This window comes from Calypte anna, chromosome 8, assembly GCF_003957555.1.
Source record: "Calypte anna isolate BGI_N300 chromosome 8, bCalAnn1_v1.p, whole genome shotgun sequence".
NCBI classification, from domain to species: Eukaryota; Metazoa; Chordata; class Aves; order Apodiformes; family Trochilidae; genus Calypte; species Calypte anna.
Genome location: NC_044254.1, coordinates 20,506,106 through 20,528,522, shown reverse-complemented (window position 1 = coordinate 20,528,522; position 22,417 = coordinate 20,506,106). Strand labels below are relative to the sequence as shown.

At 57.0% G+C, this 22,417-nt stretch overlaps 3 protein-coding genes across 4 annotated transcripts in view; 1 reads left to right on the top strand and 2 right to left on the bottom strand.

The window, feature by feature from the left end:
* Positions 1–3,066: 3,066 nt before the first annotated feature.
* Positions 3,067–9,761, bottom strand: ATP6V0B (ATPase H+ transporting V0 subunit b). The gene is given in 9 exon segments (XM_030455010.1): positions 3,067–3,385; positions 3,771–3,961; positions 4,225–4,276; positions 4,614–4,644; positions 4,646–4,681; positions 5,289–5,366; positions 5,790–5,873; positions 6,345–6,393; positions 9,625–9,761. Coding segments are annotated over 9 exon segments (615 nt in total). The 5' UTR covers positions 9,692–9,761; the 3' UTR covers positions 3,067–3,358.
* A 299-nt stretch (positions 9,762–10,060) lies between these two features.
* On the top strand, positions 10,061–12,544 carry DPH2 (diphthamide biosynthesis 2). 2 transcript variants are annotated; one of them, XM_030454988.1, is made up of 6 exons: positions 10,061–10,204; positions 10,298–10,410; positions 10,560–10,780; positions 10,975–11,613; positions 11,754–11,939; positions 12,036–12,544. In XM_030454988.1, exons 1-6 carry the CDS (start codon positions 10,061–10,063, stop codon positions 12,167–12,169), a joined length of 1,437 nt encoding a protein of 478 aa, XP_030310848.1. In that variant the 3' UTR covers positions 12,170–12,544. The 2 variants fall into 2 exon arrangements, with proteins under 2 accessions (XP_030310848.1, XP_030310849.1); XM_030454989.1 differs by having other exon boundaries at positions 10,061–10,217.
* A 496-nt stretch (positions 12,545–13,040) lies between these two features.
* The window catches only part of IPO13 (importin 13), a 29,952-nt gene continuing 20,575 nt past the window's right edge, over positions 13,041–22,417 (bottom strand). The window contains 9 exon segments of the mRNA XM_030455011.1: positions 13,041–13,626; positions 13,723–13,741; positions 13,744–13,903; positions 14,061–14,143; positions 14,181–14,188; positions 14,288–14,345; positions 14,511–14,577; positions 20,387–20,439; positions 22,245–22,341. Of these exon segments, the coding sequence (XP_030310871.1) occupies positions 13,530–13,626; positions 13,723–13,741; positions 13,744–13,903; positions 14,061–14,143; positions 14,181–14,188; positions 14,288–14,345; positions 14,511–14,577; positions 20,387–20,439; positions 22,245–22,341 (642 nt within the window). The 3' untranslated portion in view covers positions 13,041–13,529.

Here is a 22,417-nt window from a genome sequence, read left to right as displayed (position 1 = left end):
CCAGGACCGGGAGAAGGGAGATGCGGGAGTGGGGGGAGCCGATGAACCCGGTGCACCAAGGTGCCTCCCTCCTCCCGAATAAAAGCAGGGCGAGGGGGTTCGTCCACCACGCACATCCTCACCCCCCTTCCAATTTTCCTAGTCCTCGACACACGCACAAAAACTTATTTAAAAACGAGAAACAACCTCAAAAAGAGGCTTGTTCCCGAGCCGGGGAGGTGCCACACATAAGTGACCGGGATCTCATCCCCCGGGTCGCATCCCGGGGCTACCCTGGGCCTCTCCCCGCCGTCCAGGCCTGTCCGCGCCGCTCCACTCACCGCGGCCCTCGGGGCTGCCGCGCCGCCCCGGCGCCGGGTCAGCCGGCCCCCGCCGTCTCCTCCTCCTCTTCCTCTTCCTCCTCCAGCCTCGACCGCCGACCCGCGGGCTCCCATGCCCGGGGCTGCGGGGGGGCCGTGCTGGCCGGGCCGCCGCACCACGGAGAGCCGCAGGGAGACGGGGCCGCGCCCGCACGCCGGCTCCGCCCGCCGCCGCACCGGCGGGGCCGCCGCCGCCGCCGCCCGCGCTGCCGCCGGGCGAGAGGAGCCCCGCAGGCAGCGGGACCCTGTGGGTGGGGACACCACGGTGGGAGGGCTCCGCCGGGATGCTAGATGCCCCCCCCATCCGCCCCAAACCCGGTACCGGAACCCTCCTCGCACCCCCGGAACCCAGGGAGAGGTGTTCCTTCTCTCCTCCTTTCCCGCTGCGTGGGAGGCACCGCCTTTTCCCGGCCCATCCCAGGGCCACTCCCGCGTCCCCCTGTGTCGGTGCTGGCTCAGCACCCATCACAACCTATTTGTGGCTCTTTTTCAACCCCATGCTTCCCGCCCTTCCCTTCCATGTTTCTCGGTGTTTCCTAGCAATGAATTTCACTCTTCCTACCACAACGGCGTCACCGAAAAATCTTGGGCTGGTCCTACCACGTTCACAGCTTTTCCCCTCTTGCCAGCCACCCCAGAGCGTCTGTGCCCGTTTCAAGCAGCCCTCGTCCACCAAGACCCCTCCTGTGCCTGGGGCCGCTCACCCGAGTGAGGGCTTTCTCTCTGCCCCACAGCAGCTCCCTGCAGAAGACAGCAGAGATCGGAGCAGCACCCAACCAGTCCAGCCCTGCTCCACCCATCAGCCAGCCCTGCTGAAAACCATCCAACTTCTGCCTCCAGCTCTTGGTTACGCTCTTTGGCAGGTGGTATTTCCCCCAATATGTACTTACAAGCAGCCACCAAATCATCTTTCAACTCCTGCCGCTCCTAAATGAGAGGAGGTGCAAGATACTGGAGACCCACTAAGGATTTCTCTCCTGCTTGAGAAGCAGGTATTTAGCACTAAGCCCTAGAATGCACCTAGAATAAGGGAGCACTGGCTGTGGGATGCAGGCTGTGAGACACCCCAGTCATTGCCAGACAAGCCCTGCTGGATCTTTGGGGTTCTTACAAGGGACCTGTGGGCAGATCTGGAGCCCATTCCCCTGACAAAGCTATGACAGACACAGGCAGGATTTGGAGGGAGGAAAAGTCCCAGAGATACTTTACTGCAGATAGGTTTTTTATCAAGCCAGGCAGGGAAGGGTGAGACCTATCACTTGAAGACAAGTGGGTGAGTCTTTCAATACAGTTGTTAACCACAAAAATTATTAAACCCACAGAGCATCTTCTCTACCACCAGTGCATGCTCTCCCACTCCAGGCATCTCCTTCCTGAAGGCAGCCCCATGAGTTCAGCACAGGTCTGACGGACAGTCCCACAGCTCCCAGACACCTCCAGCCCACAGCAGCAGCAAATGCCTGTAATCGGGTACAGCTTTTAAGCAAGACAGGCAAAACTCTGCCCTCACCTGACACACTTTCTCTGAGCAGGTAAGGCCCAGCTTGTGATCCTGCCTTTCCATGGGGCATGCAGAGCTCCCTGCTGGCAGCCCTGGCTCCAGAGCAGCCAGCACAGCTGGCAAGAGCAGCAGCTTGGTTTGTCTAGCTACATTCCATGCCCCAGGCTGACACTGCTGTCCCAAAACACACAGGACAACAGGGAGCAGAACTGGAAACCAGCAGAGCTCAGAGAGGCCACGCAGAGGCAGCTGCCGTAGTCCCCAGGGCAAAAAATCAGCAGGGCATGAACACTTCCCCAGCTCCAGCAGCCCACGGCTGCCCCAGTCTGTTGCACCCAGGTAGAGATGGGCAGCTCCAGGTGTGCATTGCTCTGATGCAGCACTGACAGCACCAGGGGATCGATGCTTCAAGGTGCCCTAACAGCACAGCAGGATGAGGACCTCATGCTGGATACAGCAGAATGAAGCAGCACAGGCTCCAGGCTTTCTGCAGAGCCAAGGAAGAAGGACCTTTTTCTTCCCTTCCCCCAAGCAGCAGAAGAGCTGCAGGCCCAGCTGTCCACAGCCAACAGCCAGGGAGAAGGGAGCAGAGCCAGCATGAAGTGTTCTGACCCCTGGGACTTCTGCCAGGGTCCCCCAGGACAGAGGGGCAAAAACAGAATTCAGAGCCCTGGGACCCAGCAGCGCCCAGCCAACCAGTCACACAAGGAAGTGGCTGGCTAATGGACAGCCTTGGAAGGGGCAAAAACTTTGCTCCTCTGCTTTTCTTGTGTTCCCCAGCCACACAATGGGGCCATGAACACTGTGTACACTCTCTTTGTGCTGAACCACCTGGGTGGGAGCTGAAAGGAACCACCTGGGTGGGAGCTGAAAAGGCCAAAACCAGCTTGTGCCTGTGCCTCCAGAATGCCTGGAGTGGGCAGTGCCACTGCTGGTAAAAGCCTGGCTGAGAAAGTGTGGAGCTGCCTGCTGCCTGCTCCTGCAGCTTCCTACCTGCTCTGGGCAGCCAAAGCAGAGCTCCTTGTTCCCACAACCCAGAGAGCAGCAGGGTTAACCCTACACAGTGAGAACACAAGGCTTCTGGAGCCAGGCAGGGACTTTGCCAGAGGCATAGAAGGGAAGCCCTAAGCAGGGGGTCAGCCCAAATCCTGCATTTTATCCCTGCAAACTCTCTGGTATGCACAGAGCAGAAGAAAAACGGCATCCTTGGACGAGAACCATATTTATTTCACGGACACAGATTTGCACTGGTGGTTGATTCTACACACACCGGGGACACGCAGCAGCAGCAGGATGCCCGTGGGCTGGGCCAGGCTGCTGGGGCAAATTCACACAGAGAAATTTGTTTCTTCCAAGGGGCCGAGTGATCGGCAGGACGGGGCTTTACACAGCTGGGCTCCAGCTCCTGCTGCTGGGCAGCTCCCGCCCCAGGATTAGAACATTAAATAAGTATTTACAGCACCTCTGGGGCGGCTGGAACAGCTGGGTGTGACAGAGCTCAGTCGCCCATTTTTACTTTAGATGTCTGGAAAGAAAGAAGAGAGGTTAGGCCATGCCCCATGAACCCCAGACCAGCTCCCCAGTCCCACCAAAGCACCCTGGGATGATCCAGAAGCTGCAGACAGTTTATCAACCCCCCTGATAAGACATGAGAATCACACCAGCTGCACCCAAGGTGATACCCTCAGTGACAGGAGCTCAGAGGGGACATCAAGGAGTTCACACTGTTGCAAATAGGGCACAGTATGCTGTAGGAAGAGCTGTGCCACCCCAAGCTGTGCTTGCAACCTTGCAAGCAGCCTCCCATCCCAGGCAGAGGGACTGTGCTGGATCCCTGGAGCTGATGAACATCCAGAGTGACAGGCACCTTGTGCTTCATATAAGCCTGGTGGCCCCCAGGAGGCAAATACCTGCAGGATAGCAACGATGACCCCGAACAGCCCTATGGCACTGCCAAAGATCTCCACAATCAGGATCTTGACGAAGAGGCTGGCATTTTGGGCATCAGCCAAGGCAGCCCCGCTGCCCACAATGCCCACACAGACCCCACAGAAGAGATTGCACAACCCCACGGTCAGACCAGCCCCAAACATGGAGAAACCTGTAGAGAAGAATACACAAGAGCAGGGGTGTCCCCTTCCACCCACACGCAGGGCATGCCACAGCAACTCTGCCACTTTTTGGCAGAAGAGTTGTCACATGTCCTTCAGACATGTGCAGCAGGCCATGGAATGGGCGAGATGGGTTTCTGCAGTCTTGTTCTTCGTGGCCCAGGGCAGAAGGAGCAGAAGGAGCAGCAGGAGTAGGGACAGTCAAGGTGCAGCAGTGCTCACAGCCACAGCACCAGGGCTGAGCACTGCTTACCTGCATGGTAGTTCCTGGCTCCAATCGTCTCTGGAGTGTCTGCAGTAAAAGGCTGAGAGAAAGCACATGGCCTGAGTTAGTGGCAAACCTGGGATCCTGGGAGAAGTACCTGTCCCTGGTATGGCACAAGGCAGCCAGGGTTTCAGCCAGAGCTCATCCCTGACTCCCTGTCCCTGGGTGGCTTCATGATACCTGCACATTCCCCAACTCACTCTTCAACATGAACAAGGCCACCACACAGACCACCAGCCCAGGAGCTCCTAGAGCCACAACAGCATCCAAAGTCCGCAGAGGACACTGCTTACAACACCCAGCCCACGCCCATTGCCATCCCACTGTGGCCCTGTGTCAGACAGAGGGCTGGCAGCATAGCCCAGATCCCCCCATACCTCAGCCATATTACTGAGGACAATTGCATGATGATCCATAGATGGCCACAGCCTCGCAGAAAATGATGCTGTGGGAGAGAGGCAAAGTCTGACCAGAGTGTTCCAAGCTCTGCTCCCCCCACCCCCAAGCAGCCCCTGGACACTTCATGCCCAGCCAGCCAGCAGCCAGATCACTCCAAAGCCATATCTGAGCCTCACTGCTGAAAAGGTCAGAAAGGCTGCTCAGGATACCCCTGTTTTCCTCCCAACGAAGGGGAACTGCTGAACAGGAAGGGTTGGGTGCTGGTTATTGCTGGTGCTACCTGAGTAAACTGTAACAGCCTTGTGGGAAGCATTCCCGGAAGCCCTGCCCTCTGCCAGTCCCCTTCTACTCCTCAGGGAGGGGCTGTACAGGGTCCAGGGTCTGGCCAGGGAAACACTGGCCAGGGGCAGGAAGTGTGATCTCAGGATGTTTGGTTTTGAACACACCGGGCTGGTTCACTGACTGTTCAAAGCAGCACTCCAGCTCCTTAGGGCTCTTTGTTTTTGAAAGCAAACAGTAGCAGCAACAGCAGCTTAGCAAGGAAAGGTCTGCCAACAGCACTCAGCTGGAGATAGGACAAGAGCCTCTGCACTGGGCTGGAACCTGCCCTGCTCAGGTGTGGCATGAGCACTAACCCCATGTCTGTGCTTACCCTCACCAGGTTCTTGGTTTTGATCCGAGGGGCTTTGACTCCACCACCAATGATGCTGGAGCCCGTGATGTAAATCCCCCTGTGGCAGACAAGGATGGTTGGTGGAGGGTCTGGCACTCGCTGAGGGATTCAATAGGGAAATCAGATCTTCCAGCTGAGCAAAGAATCGGGCATGCAGCTGGGGGACACTGCAGACTTGGCCTGTCCACCCCCAGGGTACAAATGGTCCCAAGCTGCAGCAGCAGAACTGCTGGGACACAAAAGCCACCACTGCATGGCCTAGGCTAAGGGATACAGCTTCCAGAGCCTGGGATGTCCCTGCCTCTTCACTGCAGGGTGGTCTGCCCATACCTTCCAGGAGACAGCAATCTGGCCCCACTGCTCCAGTGACCCACCCAGACCCACTCCCCTGGCACATACAAACTGTTCTGCCCCTACTCTGAGAAATCACAGCTACAGAGGTGGGACAGTAGGAGACTGATGAAGATCCAGCTCCACTCACCAAGCAGCTCCCACCACTGACAGGGAGATGGCCAGGCCAATGCCCAGGTTGCACCACATGAAAGGGGAGGTCTCTGTCAGGAACCTGGAAAGAAAGAAATGCCCTCAGTGAGCACACAGGCTGAGCTCCCCCGTGGTGCAGAGACCCATAACTGGTACCCCACCCCATCATGCAGCCCAAGATGGGTTGGGCACTGCCACACAGTGGACACAAGCCTCTATGCCAGCCAGCACCCAAGACCTCCACCCTGCAATGACTGAGATCTTCCTCCCAACCATTGCTGTAAAGGGGAAGCCTGGGAGAGGGGTGGGGGGCTGGAGAGAGGTGGGAAGGGCAGTGATGGCTGCTCTAGGACCCTGTATGGAGCTGGGTACACATGAGGTGCATCCATCCCACTTCACAGAGAGCAGAGGCCCCACTCACCTGCTCTTGTTCCCCTGCAATGCAGTGACCACTGACTGTAGCTCAAAAGCAAGTCCTGCTCCCTGCAGGCACTGCCAACACTGCCCACCTCCTCACCCAACCCCGGGGATGCTGTATGTACAGGGAACTCACCAGGCCACATCGAAGCGGAAACCCAGGTCAAATATTGTGTAGCAGATCCCTGGAAAACAACAGGGACATGGGAACCTTCAGACAGGCACCAGCCACCAGCCCAGCACTGCTGCAGGAAGGTTACTGGGGAGACTGTCTCAGACATGCAGAACTGTGGGGCTGGGTGTCCCCCCAAAGTCCAATCCTAGCTACCCCAGTGCCCCCATATCAGTGCAGAACAGAGAAAACTGAGACTCACAATGCTTCCAGCCCCCATCCCAGTCTTGGCCCAGAAGATTGCTGTGGTTCTCACCCCCATCTTCTGTTCCTTGAGCCTCCTGAGTGCCCACAGGCCATGCTGGGCTGCAAGGGCTCAAGGGCAGTCACAGCCCTGTGCCCAGCACTGTCTCCATCCACATCACCCAAAAGCTCAGCCTGCTGGAAAGCCACCACTCCAAGTGACCAGCCATGAGCCCTTCTCTCACACAGGAGGCAAAAGGTGTGAGGCTGTGCCCTGACTGACCATCACATGCTGCTATGTCACCAATCTACCATGGCCCATCCTGGAGGAGTCCATTAACACCTGAAGCTGTCACTGCTCCCCAGCACCCCCTTTCCAAGGCTGTGGACATTTAAGACATGCCTCCTGTCCTCAGCATTTCCCATAGGGTTAATCTCTTCAGAGACATTCATTCACCAACACAGGCAGCAGATACCAAAACACAGCCCTGGGAAACCCAGAAAAGCCCTTCCTTTCCAGGAAGGGATTACAAGGGCAGCTCACCCTACTGCACCCTAAGTGCTCCTCTCCTGTACCAGATTGCATCTGTGAGTGGCACCAGCAGCCCAGGTGCTCACACCAAACCCCTGCCTTGTCCTGAGCTGGTGAGTGGGAACTACAACTGCAGCCCAGAAGAGACTCATTCCTTGCAACACCCAGCTGGAGAAGAGAGACCTGGCCCTCAGGAGCAGATGGGCTCAGGCAGCCCAGTGCTGTCTGCTCCACACTAGATAAAGAGGGTGAAGGGACAGCTCCTCACTGCTGCTGATCAGAGCCAGCAGCTGTGTGACACTGACCCTGCACACAGCTGCCAAAAGAGGAAACAGAGACTTCTGAAACACTTCAAAGCTGCAAAGCTGCCACTGAACATGCCTCACAGCTCCCTTCCCTCTGGAAGCACAGCCTGAAAGCCAGGGTGATGGCACACCAGCAGTGACCAGTAGCAATACGTGGAGGCAGGACAGAGTGCCCCAGGGTGGAGGAGCCCTTCCCTGCCCACAGCCAGGATGCAAAGACTGCTCATCCCATGGGAGAGCCTTCAGGGTAGGGAGGCCTCCTGGCCTCACAGCAGTGATGTCCCCAGTGTCCCCGCGTGATAAACCTCTCCACACAACTCAAGGCTCAGCCCCTCACACAGGGGGGGGACATACAAGCACTGCCAGGCAAGCAGGTCATGAAATGGGAACCAGCAACACTGAATCATGGTGTCCCCCATCCCTGCTGTGACACACAAACAAGGAACAGTGTTACCACCACCAGGGTGGCCGCACCCCAGTCCACTCTCCTGGTGACCTTCAGGTATGATCTCTATGGTGCTGAGCCCAACTGAGACTTGTTTTGGCTTAACTGCTTGGCTCACAGAGCAGGAACTGAACCCAGCCAGCCTCAGCTGCCTGAGCTTCACTAGGAGCAGGGAAAAAAAAACCTTCATCCAGCTCAGGGAAGATCCCTGGGGCACCTTCATTCTCTTCAAGAGCAGATGGAACCTTGAATTCGTATTAAAAGAAACAGGCTGAAGGATGCTTCTCTGGGAGTGCTGGCTCCCATCCCTGCAGCCAAAAGGGCAGAAGAGAGCCAGAGGAGCAGGAGTAGAGCACCGAAGGTGGGCTTGAGACGAGGAGGGAAAGCACAGAGAGACACCACAACGCTGCACAGAGTGAGACTACTTCCTGCTTGCTCCTTCCCTGAGAAGGGCTTGCAGGAGGGCAGGAGAAGTTCAAATCATCTGTGCTCAGCTCATTGATATTTTCCAACAGTCCTCAAGTTCCCAGCATGCATCTGCACTGGTGCGAGCTGCGTGATTCACAGAGCCCATGGAGACAGCCTTGTGCCCAGCACTGGGCTCACAAGACCCTGGAAACACGAGGGATTGAGACATCCTCAGCTTCTGACTCAGTTTCTCCCCTCACCCAAATGCAGAGACAGCAGCCAAGGACTCTGCCTGGCTTGTGGTCACTTCACTCCATGCTGAAAGAGGAAATAACCAGCAACTTTGGCACAAAACGTTCCCACTACCCCTTAGATTCAACCCCTCCCGGGAAGCATTAGATGCACTCTCAAAGTTGCTGAGCATGATGCAAGAAGCAGCAGAGCCTAGGCTGCCACAGGCTGCAACACAGCCACACACAATCTCTGCAACCATCAAACAAAGGTACAAACTTGTATCTTTCTTTATGCTGCCAAAGCCTGACAAAGCAAGAGGGCAATCTCTCTCCTCCATCCAGGGCACATCAACTGTCACACCATGAAAAAACAGGCACCTGCCTTTACCTTCCCTGATCTCCCAAATCCAAACACAATCTCTGACTGTCACCTGCACCTTCTGCTCTCTCACACAGAAGGAAATGGATCAGCCACTCAAGCCAGACAGTCCTCAGAGAACCAAAAGCTGTGCACCTTCCTTCTCTTCAAGAGCAGATGGAGCCTTGGATTCATATACAAAAGAAACCGGGTAAAGGATGCTTCCCTAGGAGTGCTGGCTTCCAGCCCTGAAGTCAGAAGGGCAGAAAAGAGCCAGAGCAGCAGGAGTGGAGCACCAAAGTGGGGTTCGGGACAAGAAGGGAAAGCACGAATAAGCACATGAAGCTGCTGGAGGTCTGAGCCCCTGAGGGAGCAGCTCACAGTGCCCAGGAAGGGATATCCAGGCTGACAAGCCTCACAAGTCTCCTGGTGCCACAGCAGGCCAGGGGCTAACCCCACCTGCCCCTGAGCAGCTCAGCCACCAGAGGCCTGACAAGGCTGCACCCCCTCCACCGCAACCTTCCTTCCTCACGCCACACCAAACCTCCCCCAGCCCCTCTATGGCGACGGAACTGCCGGAAGGGAACCGAGCCCAAGCTACCGTCCCTCCTCACGCCCAGAGTCCCCTCAGCCCCCACAGCCCCTCGGCCCCCCTCAGCCCTGGGACCCATTGCCCCCCCGCCCTCCCAACCCCCTCAGCCCCCCATGTGACCCTCCGCACCCCCTCAGCCCGGATCCACCTGTTCTTCCCAGCCCCCCAGCCCCGGTCCCGGCACTGACCGACGCCCAGCAGCGTGGTCCAAAAGGCGAGGCCGAGACCCGAGTACAGCAGCGCAAGCCCCGTCATGGCGGCAGAGCGGAGCGGGCCGGCCGGGCTCGAACGCGTCACCTGACCCCCGCACGGAACCGCAGCGCCCGGAGCGGAAATAGAATGACGCCACCGCCGCCACCGCGCCCGCCTATTGGCTGCCCTTCCTAACAGCCGTCAGAGAACTACAGGCACCATCATGCACCGCGACGGCCGCCTCTTCCTATTGGCTGTGCTTTCCCTCCGCGCCCTGCCCCGGAGGGGGATAGGCCCCGCTCTCTTAGGGGTGGGGCTTCTGGGGACGGCGGGGGCGATTCCGAGTTCTCATTGGTCGATTCCGGGACACAGCCCGGAAGCGGGCGCCGTGATTCCCGCGTGACAGGCCTGTCCCCCCGGCCCCGCGGCGCCATGGCAACGGCCTTCAGCAGCGACGGGGAGGCCGCGCTGCGGCGGGAGCTGGGCCCGGCGGAGGCGGCGGCAGCAGGAGCAGCACCGCGGGGGACCTCGACGGCTTCTACGAGATGGGCCGGGCCGCAGCCTTCGTGCGGGACGGTGGGTTCGCAAGGTGAGAGGGATCGGGGGGAGAGCGGGGCCGGGTGCTGCGGGCCGGCCCTACCCGGTCCTTCATCCCTTCTCCGCCCCCAGGTCGCCCTCCAGTTCCCCGACCATCTCCTGGCGGACGCGGCGATGGTGGCGGCCGGGATGGAGGCGGCGACTGGGGCCGAGATGTACGTCCTGGGCGACACCACGTACGGCAGGTAGGTATCGGACTGGGGGAGCGTGTCCCGGGGGTCCGCCACGGGCGAGAATGGGCTGGAGCTGTCCGGGCTTGGTACGGTAGTACCAGGGAGGAAGAGAAGCTCCGTGATGCGGAGCCTGTCTGAGGCCAGGTCCTCCCTCTCCGTAGCTGCTGTGTGGACGAGGTGGCTGCCGAACACGCGGGTGCCGAGGCAGTGCTGCACTACGGCCGCGGCCTGCCTCAGCCCTGCAGAAAGCTCCCGGTGCTACACATCTTCGGGCGGCAGCCCCTGGACGTTGGGCGTTGTGCAGAAGCCTTCCGGGAACTCTATCCTGACCGGCAGAGCCGGGTGGTGGTGCTGAGCGATGTGGTCTATGCCCATGCAATGGGTGAGTGCTCTGGGGCAGGGGAGGGGGGCTCTGGCAGTGCTTTGAGCTCTGCAGAGCTGCTGGAATAGCGCAGCAGCACACAAGGCCAATTACCAGACACTGTGGGCCTTAGTTTTTCTCCACTCTCCTAAATAGATGTCCCACCCTCTGCAGGGCAGGTCTCTGACTGTGTTTCATTCTCACTCTTCCTTCAGGTGAGCTGGAACAGGAGTTGGGCCTTGAATACCCCAATATAATTTTCTCCAGTGTGGTGTGCGGGGACCCTCCTGGTCCTGCTCCTCCTGGGGAGGTGCGGCAGTTTGGTCGTCAGTTCCTGGTGGAGGCACCGGGAGGGCTGCAGGACTGCGCCATGTTCTATGTGGGAGCTGAGGGCCTGACCCTCACCAGCTTCATGCTGACCTGGAACTGCTGCCCCTTTAGCTCCTTCGACCCCACCACCGGCTGCAGTCGCCGTGAGACCCTCAACGTTAACCGGGCCCTGATGCGACGTCTCTACCTGGTGGAGCGGGCCCGGGATGCCCAGGTGGTGGGCATCCTGGTGGGCACCCTTGGTGTGACAGGTTACCTGACCGTGCTGCAGCACCTCCGGGAGCTTCTGCGCCGGGCTGGCAAGCGCAGCTACACGCTGGCCGTGGGGAAGCCAAACCCCGCCAAGCTGGCCAACTTCCTGGAGGTGGACATCTTTGTCCTGGTGGCCTGTGCTCAGAACTCCCTGCTGGACTCCAGTGATTTCTACCGGCCTGTTGTGACACCCTATGAGCTGGAGCTGGCCTGTAACCCAGCCCGCACGTGGACAGGGAACTATTTCACTGACTTCCGAGACCTGCTGCCAGGTAATGGCTGGAAGCAGCTGCCCAACACCCTCCCGGGGTGCATGCTGCTCACTCCCCTGCCTGAGGCTGTGGTTGCCTCAGCTCCACACCAGCCAGGGGATAAACCTGAGCACCAGGCTGATGTTACTGTTTCCTGGCAGGGGCCTGTGCACATGTTGAGCTCCCACCAGCCATCCCTGCAGTGGAGGCCATTCCTGACATCTCACTGATCACAGGGGAGATGCGTGTCACCCATCTCTGCGACCTCCCAGACTCCCAGCTACCCCCCAGCACTGCCCTGGCTTGCAGGGACCAGACACGTGCCCTTGCTGAGATCAGCCCAGCTGGTTGGTGATTTGGTTCTGTGGTGGGGCTGAGTCCTGGTGCAAGGGCAGTGCTGCCTCCCCACTCCCAGTAACAATTCCCTTTCTCTCTCCTTCCAGCCTCTTTCCTGGAGTCCCGCAGCTGGAGGGGCCTGGAGCAGCAGCTGAGGCAGACACCCATTTCTAAGGCTGTGCAGGGCCGACGAGGGATTGCCATTGCCTATGAGGATGAGGGGCATGAGCAGGAGGGCTGAGGGGACCCAGGCATTGCCTGCCACTAGCAGTTGGACCTGCAAGGGTCTCATGAGGATCTGAGACCACCAGCTGGCCCAGTGCTGGATGCAGCCTTGGGTCAGCAGTACTTCGGTGGGACAGCAGGAGTTTCAGGTGTGTTCAGGCATCACCAGGGCTCACCAGGACTCATGGCCAGGGCAGCCAAAGGGCCAGGAGAGCTACTTGATCCAGCCCCAGCCACCAAGGGATTCCCAGTCTGGGGCAGGCTTCGTTCTGCACGGAAAGGTCAAAGCTCTGTACAAGCCAACTTGAGGCTCGTGTGGGCTCTGAGCTGCTAAACTAAAGCTGAACTGAAATGGACATGTGAGTGAATTGTCATCTAGAATAGAACAGGCTGAGGAGCACAGACAGGGGTGATTCCAGGTGTCCTGAAATGCAAACACAGCTCCTGGTGCCCATTCAGGGCCACAACCCCATCCACTGGCTAAAGCCAGACCGAGAGAACTGAAAACCCCAACTGTGAATCCCAGAAGTGAAATTGCATCCTCAGAGTGGGCTGTGGAACCAAGGCAAAGGGGAGAAGGCTCCAAGGCCTCCAGTGGGCAGGAGCAGGACACACACATCCTGTGCTGCATGGAAGCCCTCATGTTCATTGGGGATGGGTCTCCTGTGTGGGGCAGGGCTGTTTCTGCTCCATGAGCTGCTCCATGCTGAGCAGACATGCATGGTGAGCAGAGAGGAGCTGGTTTAGGCCATCCTTCTGAAAACCAGGTGGGGACAAGAGGTTTTGAGGCCTCTTAACCTTGATTTTTACCCCCCTTCTGCTAGGCTTCTTGCCCAGAGGCAAGGGGCAGGCCAAGTCTGGACACCGCAGTAACGACAGCCACAACATAGAAATATTCTTAATATAATTAGGTGCAGGGCCTCCCCCCTCCCAACCACACATGTACAAACAAGCAGGGGGTGAACCCCCTGCCCAGCCAGCCACTGCCACAGGCAGAGGGGCAGCCACCCCACCATGGGGCATGGGCAACCACAGGGAAGTGCTGTGGAAGGGCTGGTAGCCCAGGCATGGGACAGCCTATGCTGGGACAGTCCTGCCCAGGCTTCACCCCCACCCCCAGCTGCCACCACCTCCTGCAGCTGGCACTCCCATCCCCTGCGAGGGGGGAGCATGCTGGGGGAAACAAAGATGCTGACACTGAGATGCGGCCACCAAATCTAGCTGAGGAGCGTCCCGAGTGGGTTAATTCTAGGTGGAGGGTTATTCTACGAGCCGAGCTGTACTGCAGCGGGGCAGGGAGGATGTGGGGTGGGGTGGGGGCTTCCTTGAAGGGAAGAGCTGGTCCGGGCAAATTGTCTGCGGTCCTGGCCAGGTGCTCAGTAGTCTGCAGTGTACTCCGTGCCATGCAGCCCTCGGCACAGCAGGGTGAACTCCTTCACCATCTCCTTCACTCGCCGCTTGTTCACACGCTCTCTGCTAAGACAGGGAGGGGACAAACATGGAGCAGAAGGGACACATTGGGTCGTGCTGGAGGGTCATTCCTACCACGTGCAGGGTGCATGCACGAACCTGAGGATCTGCTGGCTGAGGTCTCCTTCTGCTCGGGGCTGACGCGGGCTGAGGGGAAGCCATCCTGCTGCATGGCCTCCTTGATCCAGATGCTCAGGTAGCTGAAGCAGTGCTTGTTCAAGGCAAAGAGGATTTCTGCGAAGTGATCCATGAGGCTGCGGGAGGCCTGGCCACCAACGCCCCTGCCACAGAGCAGACAGACCCCACTCAGCCCCCAGTAGCACCCTGCCAGCATCCACCCACGCTGCCTGGCTCCCTGCCCCTAGCCCCACAGGGATGGCATCTGGGAAGAGAGCCCAAAGCTGCCTGGGGAGCTCACAGTCCCAACCATCTCTCACCTCCAGCACTGCCTGCAGCAGCACTTTGCCATTCTCATGCACAACTTGTCCCACCGGGGCGATCTCTCCACAGCGGGCAGCAGCTCCGTCTGCAACACAGAACCCGTCTTACTCTGTGACAAAGCAAGCTCCATGCCGTGGTACCCTTGCCCGACCCACAGCCCCCTCCCTGTGGGGAGGAGGCTGCAGCCCATCCCCTTGGGGCTGCACAATACCATGATACTCACAAAAAGCCACAGGATGCTTTGACTGTTGGGGCCTCGGGGAACTTGAGCGAAAGGACACCTGCAAGCAGAAGGCACTCAGTTAGCAGACAGAAATCCCCGCACACCATCCCAAATCAGCCCCCTGGTCCCCAGCCCCTGGCTGGGTCTGTGGCCAGCTACACAGGAGAAGCAGGCTCTGTTCACACAGCGATGTGGAGCATGTTCCCATGCCCATGGTACTCACCACACTGAAACACGGCTTTGACGTCCAGGTTGCTACACAGGAAGAGGTCTGGCTTCCTTTTGAGAGCCTGCAAGGCACACAGACAGGCAGCATAAACCCAGAGCTGCAGAGGTGGCCAGGATGGCTCCGAGGAACCTGGTGCCCCAGACAGCCTCTGCCTGGATGCACTTACCTGGGCACACCCACGATAAACAGCAGATTCACACAGGTCAGCTGGAAACCATCGCTTTCCCAACCCCCTCCCCACACCCCCCCCCTGGAATGCCAGGCAAACAGCCAGGCCATTTGCTACACTCAGGGGCCATCAGCCCCAGGACCTGATAGATACCATGGCAGTGTACACACAAACACCTCAGATATAAGGACAGGACAGAGGGATTCTGTCCCACCAGAGCCGGCCAGGCAGCACCAGCACTTCTGGGACAAGAGACCAGCCACTGTGCTTTGCTCCTCTCCTCTTGAAGATGCTGCTCTCCTTGGGGTCACAGCAACTGCTTCAAGCAGTAAAGCCCAGACTGGGCCAGCAGCTCATGGTGCTCAGGCTCCAGGGCACAGATGACAACGCAATGTCAACATTCCTTGGCAGCTTCTGAGCACCAAGACTGACACCAGAAAAACTTTGGGTTTCTTTTTTCTCCCACTTGGTAAGCCTGCCAGTCACTGTGGGGGTCTGGCACTGCAGCCAGGGACAACCATTAGCTGTGGCATCCCATGCCATGGCTTGTTCCCCCCAGTGCTGGCACTGGGAAGTTACTGGATTGAAACATTTCAATCTGTTCTTGCCATTCCATGGGAAGGGATTCTGCCTGACCACCATGACACCATTCCCACCACTATGGGCCAGCACTGGGGATGGTTAACTATGCACCTTGCCCTGCTGTCACTGTGACACTGGGGATAGCTGCCACAGCACCGGAGTGGCCCCACTCTGTGCTTGGAGCTTGGAGAGCAGCATACCAGGGCCAGCAGCCCTCGAGCTGAGCAGGGTCACCACCTCCCTCCAAGCCTGCTCCTGGGATTGAAAGCAGGGACAGCTTTCAGCCAACAGCACTCAGGACACACGGCCATCTGCCCACAGCCATGGTAACTACTTGGAGGAAACTGGACATATTTCCCACCCCTCCTTCTCCAGGGAAAGCCCACAGCCATCTGCCTGGTGCAGAGAACATATGCTGGAGGACTGAGAAGCCAAGTAGCAGGTTTCAGGGTTACCCTGCCACCTGACTCTTATCATGCTGCAAGAGAGGAGTTGGGTTTGGTTGTTGTACCAGGTGGAGGGGACACAATCACAGGGATCTGCTTCTTTGCTGGACACAAGTGAAGACCTTCATGGGGATGACCAGGGACCACATTATAACTGTGTGTGCATACAGACTGCACCCCAGTCCACTTGTGCTGGCACCAGCACAGGCAGGCTTGCTAGAACAGGGGCAATGGTTTAGAAACACATCCACTCATCATGGCTGCTGCCTTCTAGTCAGCTCCATACCAGATACTGCTTGCAAGACACATTGCAGTTTTCACCATGGGGGACTACCCCTGCATCTCTCAGCCTTGGTCTGGGCTCCCAAGCAGCCAACCACAAGCCTCTCCCCCAGCAGTACACTATTCAAGAGCAGCTGGCTCCCATGATTCCCACCCAGGCTGCAGGTTCCTTTACCCTGCCCATACAAGGGGATAGTTTTAAACCATGTCCTGCATGCTGGCACAAGGGTCTTCCAACATGCTCAGGTTGCCACCTACCTGCACGATGCTTCTGCCAGCCAAACCAGATCTGTGGCAGCCCCCAGGCTCTCCTGCAGGCTCGCTGGAGCACCTGCTCACTCCAGTGCCATGGGGGAAAGTGTGCCCTGGTTTGGGAGGGCTCCATCCTGTAGGACACCTCCACCAAGGGAGCACAGAGTGCCAACTCAACCTGGGCACATATGCACATATCGAATATAGAAATACATAGGTTTTATCCCCATGAAATGGGAGGCCTGTGGAGCTTTTCCCATTAGCAAGTGGCACCAGGTAGGTCCAGCTGCTCTTTTTCAGCACCAGGACATCTGTTTCAGTGCTGGGGTCTCTTACTGCCAGCCTGTCATCCTTGTCTCCTGCCCAAGCAGCTCTGTTCACATGTTCTGGGATGGGTCTTTAAATGCTTTTAAACATCCTCCCACATTCTCTGCTGCAGCAGCCACTGCAGAGGTAAGCACTGGCTCTCTGGCAAGAGCTGGCACAGAAAGGACATCGGTTTCTTCCCCATGGCAGCTCAGATAACAGCAGACAGGTCTTCAGAGCAGATCTCTCTTCAGTGCCTGGCTCTTCAGAGTCAGGCAGACATGGAGGGACACCAAACCCACTCCCCCATCAGACAGTGGGGGACTGTATGGCCAGTTTCTGCAGCTCTCCAGATCAACCCCTTCTGTCCAGCACAACCACTTCTTCCAGACCACCTGTTTGGCAGAGCAGAGCTCCAGCCTTGGAAAGGGCACTTGAGCTTGGTCATGCACCAGGGTCAGGGAGGAGCAATCAGCTCCTGCTTGCTGGGAAGAGGGGGTGCTGAGCCCATGTCCTGCACAGGGTTCTCTGACTCCAGCTGGAGCAGGCACTGTGGAAGGCTCAAGGACTGCTCTGCACAGCCTGGACCTGCCCAAGAAGGGACAGAGGTAGAGGATGGCGGTGGGTGGGCCATCACAGATGGTCAGTCCTGCATCTTCTGCCCAGCAAGGCTGCACTTTCCCAGTCTGTCCCGGGGCTCCTGGTCAGGGGAGGTCACCACCACACTCCTGAGGTCCATGGTGGAGGGATGTGGCAGTGGGGAGGCAGGCTGGAGAGCCCTAGAATTGTACACACAACCAGGAGAACGCACACTAGTGTGCCAGCACCACTCCGTGCAGCTGTACAGCAGGCTGGTTATTCTATACTTGGCTTTGAGTTGTAGTAACTCCAGTGTCTCCAGCATCTGTCAGATGTTTGGTCTAGGCCAGCATGCTCCTGTGGTCAGCCAGCCATCATCAAGAGTGGATGGACAGTTAATATGATGGCAAAACAATCAGCCATACCAGCTGGGCAGTGCCACCACCAAGCCCAAAGGAGTACACTGTGAAGTCAACTGCAAACCTGTCACACAGAGAGATGACTGCCTGAGATCTGGTGACGTGGCTGATGTGCAGGTACCATAAGGCACGACTTTCTTCTGAGTTATCAGAAGATAGAAGAGAACTTGCTGGCAGAGGAGAGGACAAAAACACTGCCTGCAAGCAGAAACCAAGCAAATTTGAAACCAGGAATATAGTATTTCCACCAAGGTGATCAACCACAGGAGTAGATGGTCAGGAAGTGGGAAAGTCTCCACCATGACACAGTCTTGGGTCCAAACTTGCTGCTGCTCTGGAAGATGCATTCCTTCACCAAGGGCTCTGCAGGTGGAGCAAGCTGGAATGAAGACATAGCCCCCACCTCAGGAAAATGTGATCTGAAGAGATTTACAGTTCTGTCCAACTTTGATCTTTGGTTCTACAAATGCTCAACAGCATCACTGTGTAGCAGGGTCCTCTGGAAAAGGACAGGCTGGACACACCTCTGCCATCAAAGAGGTCTTGAACTCTTGAGAGCAAGAAGCCAAGCAGGGATGGAAAGGCCATTTCCTGATTGGTTTCTAAGTACCCACAGATCATCGGTCTGCGAAGAGGTACAGGCCAAGAAGGAGGAACAGCTCCTGTGCATGAGGAGAGAGGAAGGCAATGGGATCCTTTGGTCTCCATGGGGTTGCTGGAATAAAAAGCCCAGGAAAACATCACATCTTGAGTGCCTGCTTGTGGTGCTGAACTGGCAGAACATCAGGCACCTCACAGTGATCCATGATGGAGCAGCAAGTGATCCATTAGGAGCCTCTGAACTACTCCTGTAACTCCTTCAAAGGATGTGGGCTGTTCAAGACTGGAATTCCAGGGGCCAGGCTGGCTGCCAGCACACTGCTTGCAGATCCTGCCCAAGAGGGCAGTGTGTAACAACTTCCCAGCAGATGGATGGGGGGTGGTTCCTGGGTGCTTTGACAACACACCCCTTCAAAGTTCACCATGGTTACACTTTTCTCTCCAAGAGAGCAAAAATGTACCTTGTCCAGACACAGAAAAGGACTCCAAGCCAGACAGAATCAGACTTGGAAGTCTCCTGGGGTCACCTACTTGCCTATCCCCCAGCAGGATCACCTCTACCTGCCCTCGAGAAGCAACAGGCTTGTCAAGTCCTTTGAAGCCCTTCAAGCATCAGCTCCTCAACACTTAGAAACACTGTCTAACCTGTACCCTTTCCCATTATTTCCTTCCATGACTGTTTTTCCCACTCGAGGAGAACAGAAAGGTTTTTTCACCTATGACTGGGACACTACTTTTACACACCCAAGACTCCTCAAGCTGCCATCAGTCTTTTCTCCCCACCCTATTTACAAGGTGGTCATCTCTCTAGATGCTTTTCTCTGTATTCTCTGGTCTGTATCTACAGAAATATTGTGCCCCAAACAGGGCACAGTGCTCAACCAGAGATCCTGCCAGCGCCGAGCAGCCAGGGAGGACATCTCCATGAACTTCATGCAGAGATCCCTTTCACAACTTCTCCCATCACATTCAAAACTTTTGTTAAAGGGTCACAGCTTCCAAAACCAGCATCACAAAAGCTGTGAACGCTTTCTGAGAACCTCAGTTACATTCCATCTTTCAAGAGGAAAATATAGAAGAAAACACTGTGATACAGTTTGTGAGATGCAATAGGTCTCAGCAGGATCCTGGCATCATGGTGAGACTCATGAGGAGCAGACCCTGTGCAGGGTGGTGAGGTGCAGACCCCTCATCTGCTCCATCCCACAAGAACCACACAAGGGCTGAGCTGCCATCAGAGAGGGCAGACAGCTTAGCACCCAGACAAGCCAGCACCTTTCCCAGGCTGCTGGCCAGGGCAGGATGGCCACAGCTCTGGCAGCCACCCAGGCGAGTATCCTTGCACAGCCACTGGGGGAGCATGCGTGGTCAGAGGTTTTGTCATTACAGAAATAAAGCAAAAATCCACTTTGCCAGCCCCTGCTTGCCACCAACCCACCCTCTGGATAGCTGCTGGCAGATGTATCTCCAACAGGGACACTGAGTGCATTGGAGACATCAGAGCTTTTCCCTTAACATCCACGGAGAGCGGAGGAGTGTGTGGGGGAGCCAGCAGGTGTATACACCCACAGAGCACCGTGCCAGCCCTGCCTGCCCACTTCCAGCAGTGACACAAATGCCAGCCCCACGAGCTAGCTTTGGCCCCTGTAATGCCAACACAAACTGTCCCTGTGTGCCACCAAGCCAGTGGCATGGGAGCACTCCCAGCCACAGGCACAGGAGCTGCCACCACCCCAAGGAGCTGCTGGGGTGGGAGGCAGCGTGGCCTCCACAGGTGCCACCACAAGGACATTGCTCAGAGCCAAACCCCAGCAGCTGCCCCAGGTTTCATCCCACCAGCCCCAGGGGAGGACAGCTCAGCTTGTCCCTGCTCCAGAGGACCCGTGGCAGGGCAAGTAAACAGGTTGGAAAACATCCACTTAATGCCTCTAATTTGTCACCCGAGGGTGACCATGACAGCAGCCCCAAGTGCCCCACACCAGCTTCGGCAAGGTGAGGGGTGTGGCAGCTGGAGGCTGCCCTGCAGAAGAGGGCACTGCCCTGGGGATGGTGAGGACCCAGAACTAAAGGAGAATGTTTTGTTTTCAACTTCCACGGAAACAGATGGAGAAACTCGATATTCAACTAAAAGGAAAAAAAAAACGTTGTCAACAGAAAGCTAAAAATAGGTTTAAATTGAATTAAAAAGAGAAAGAGAGAGAACAGAAAGTGAATGAATAAGAAACTAAAACACACCTGTGCCAGGAGTTGCATAAATGAATCAACAATATCAGGATGATCCCTGGGCCCTAAAATATAATAAAGATGTAACTTAAGAGAAAAATCATACAAACAGCAACTCAACATCATATAGTTATGTGATACAGAAAGAATTTACAAGTGAAAACAGGAGTGTAAGGGAGAAGGGGTGTGTAGGGGAGGGGATGGGCAACATGAGCAGCTTGAAGCAAGTTAAAGAAACAAAACATACAAAAAATCATGAAACTTGGAGAACCCAAGAACAGAAAGAAACTGCAAAGGAAAGGGTCTGAAGCCCCAGGGTCTCCAGCTAGCACCTGGGCGCTGCAGAGCCAAGGAGATCTTCGTGTCCTTGGGAAGGAAGAGGAGCAGGGGCTAGCTGGGCACCATCTCCACAAGGAGAATTAGAGCTTTTGCACTGTGGGGACTGAGCGGGTGTCTTCAGAGCATGGTTTGGTCCTGGAAGATAACTGCAAGTGAACGACAACACCTCAGCAAATGCTTGACAGGTCCGGCCGGGCTCAGGCGTGCACATGCGTGTCACCAGCACCAGCTGCTCAGGAGCCCCTGGCACAGTCACCCTCCCGCCCCATTCCCAAATGCTCTCCAAGATCCTGCACCCAGGACAGTCCTGGAGATCTCCTCCAGCATCCTCCTGGGAGAGCTCAGTGCCCAGAGAATTCCATGCCAGCATCACTTGGCCTACCTTGGCATCTAACTGTGCACAGACACATCTCAACCCCTGCGGGGTCTTCCCCTCTCCTGCTGCCCATGGGCTGGGCAGAAGGAGCTCACCCTGTTCAGGGCTGGCTGCCCACCAGACAAGATCCACAGAGTGGGTGGGAGCACAGTCCTGGGCACACAGTGAGCTGGACAGCTGCTTGCCTGAGCAGAGTTGGCACAGCTGGGCTACTGTCCCCTCCCCTCTGCTCCTGCAGTCATGCCTGCTGCTGCCCGGAGACATTGCCACCTCCCCAGGTGCTGAGTCAAGAGGGTTTCAGTGTACACACATCCACACACCATTGGCAGAAGCAGGGACTTGATCTCCAGGCAAGCCCGAGTTGCTTGCCACTGGCCCCTGTGCCACCTCAGCAGAGTGGGATTTGCTTAGATTGTGGCATGGTGATGAAACAGGGGTCCTCACACCTCACTCAGCATTTTAGAGAGCTCTGAGCCTTGTACTGGAGAGAATGAATCATCCTACCCAGCACCTGGCTGTCAGCAAACCTCAAGACCCCCTGGGAACTGTAAATGGAGCTGCTGAAGGACCAAAGCCAGCAGCTCATGGTACATTTGTCCCCATCATAGACCAAGTCACCAAGAGGCTGAGGGAAGCCACTGGGGGGACCTGTCCTAACCCCATTCACTTTTTGTAGTGCAGGCAGTGAGCCAAAGAGGGGCCCCTGCCCCCTAAGAGGATGCCTGCATCCTCAGCATCACAGCAGTGACTCTGAAAAGGTCCTTTCCCAGATATTCACACACACATCCTCCTGCTCATGTGAGGGCTTAATTCCTGGCCACTGGCCCCGGCAAGAGCCCCAGGATCTCCTTGGGAGCACAGCCTCCCTGGGACTGGAGGTCCAGCTCGACCCTTGCAGCACACAACACCCAACCCTGCTGCAGAAGTGGGGCTGACACAGCAGTCCAGAGTCTTGCCTGGGGGGGCTTCCTGCTTCTGCTGTCCTGCAGGGAAGGTACCCACCTTCCAGGGGTTGGGATGAATCCAAGAAACAGAGATGGCCCCGTTAGCTTAGCTAGGAGTGAAAACAGCCATTCCTGGTAAGACGCCTCCAGACTCCATGCATGCAACAGCCTGACAACAGCCCCAGCACGAAGAAGGGTTAATCCCACATACCTTGCTGGAAGAGGGTCAGCGTGACTGAGGTAACAAGCAAGAAGAGGGCCTTGATGGGAGGGAAGTGGGCAGGCTCGTGGGCAAAGATGTGAACCAGCTGCAAGAGACAGAGAAGGAATGAAGCTGCTGTGGGCCCTGCGTGTCCCCGGTCTCCCCAGGCAGCAGCAGCCCTA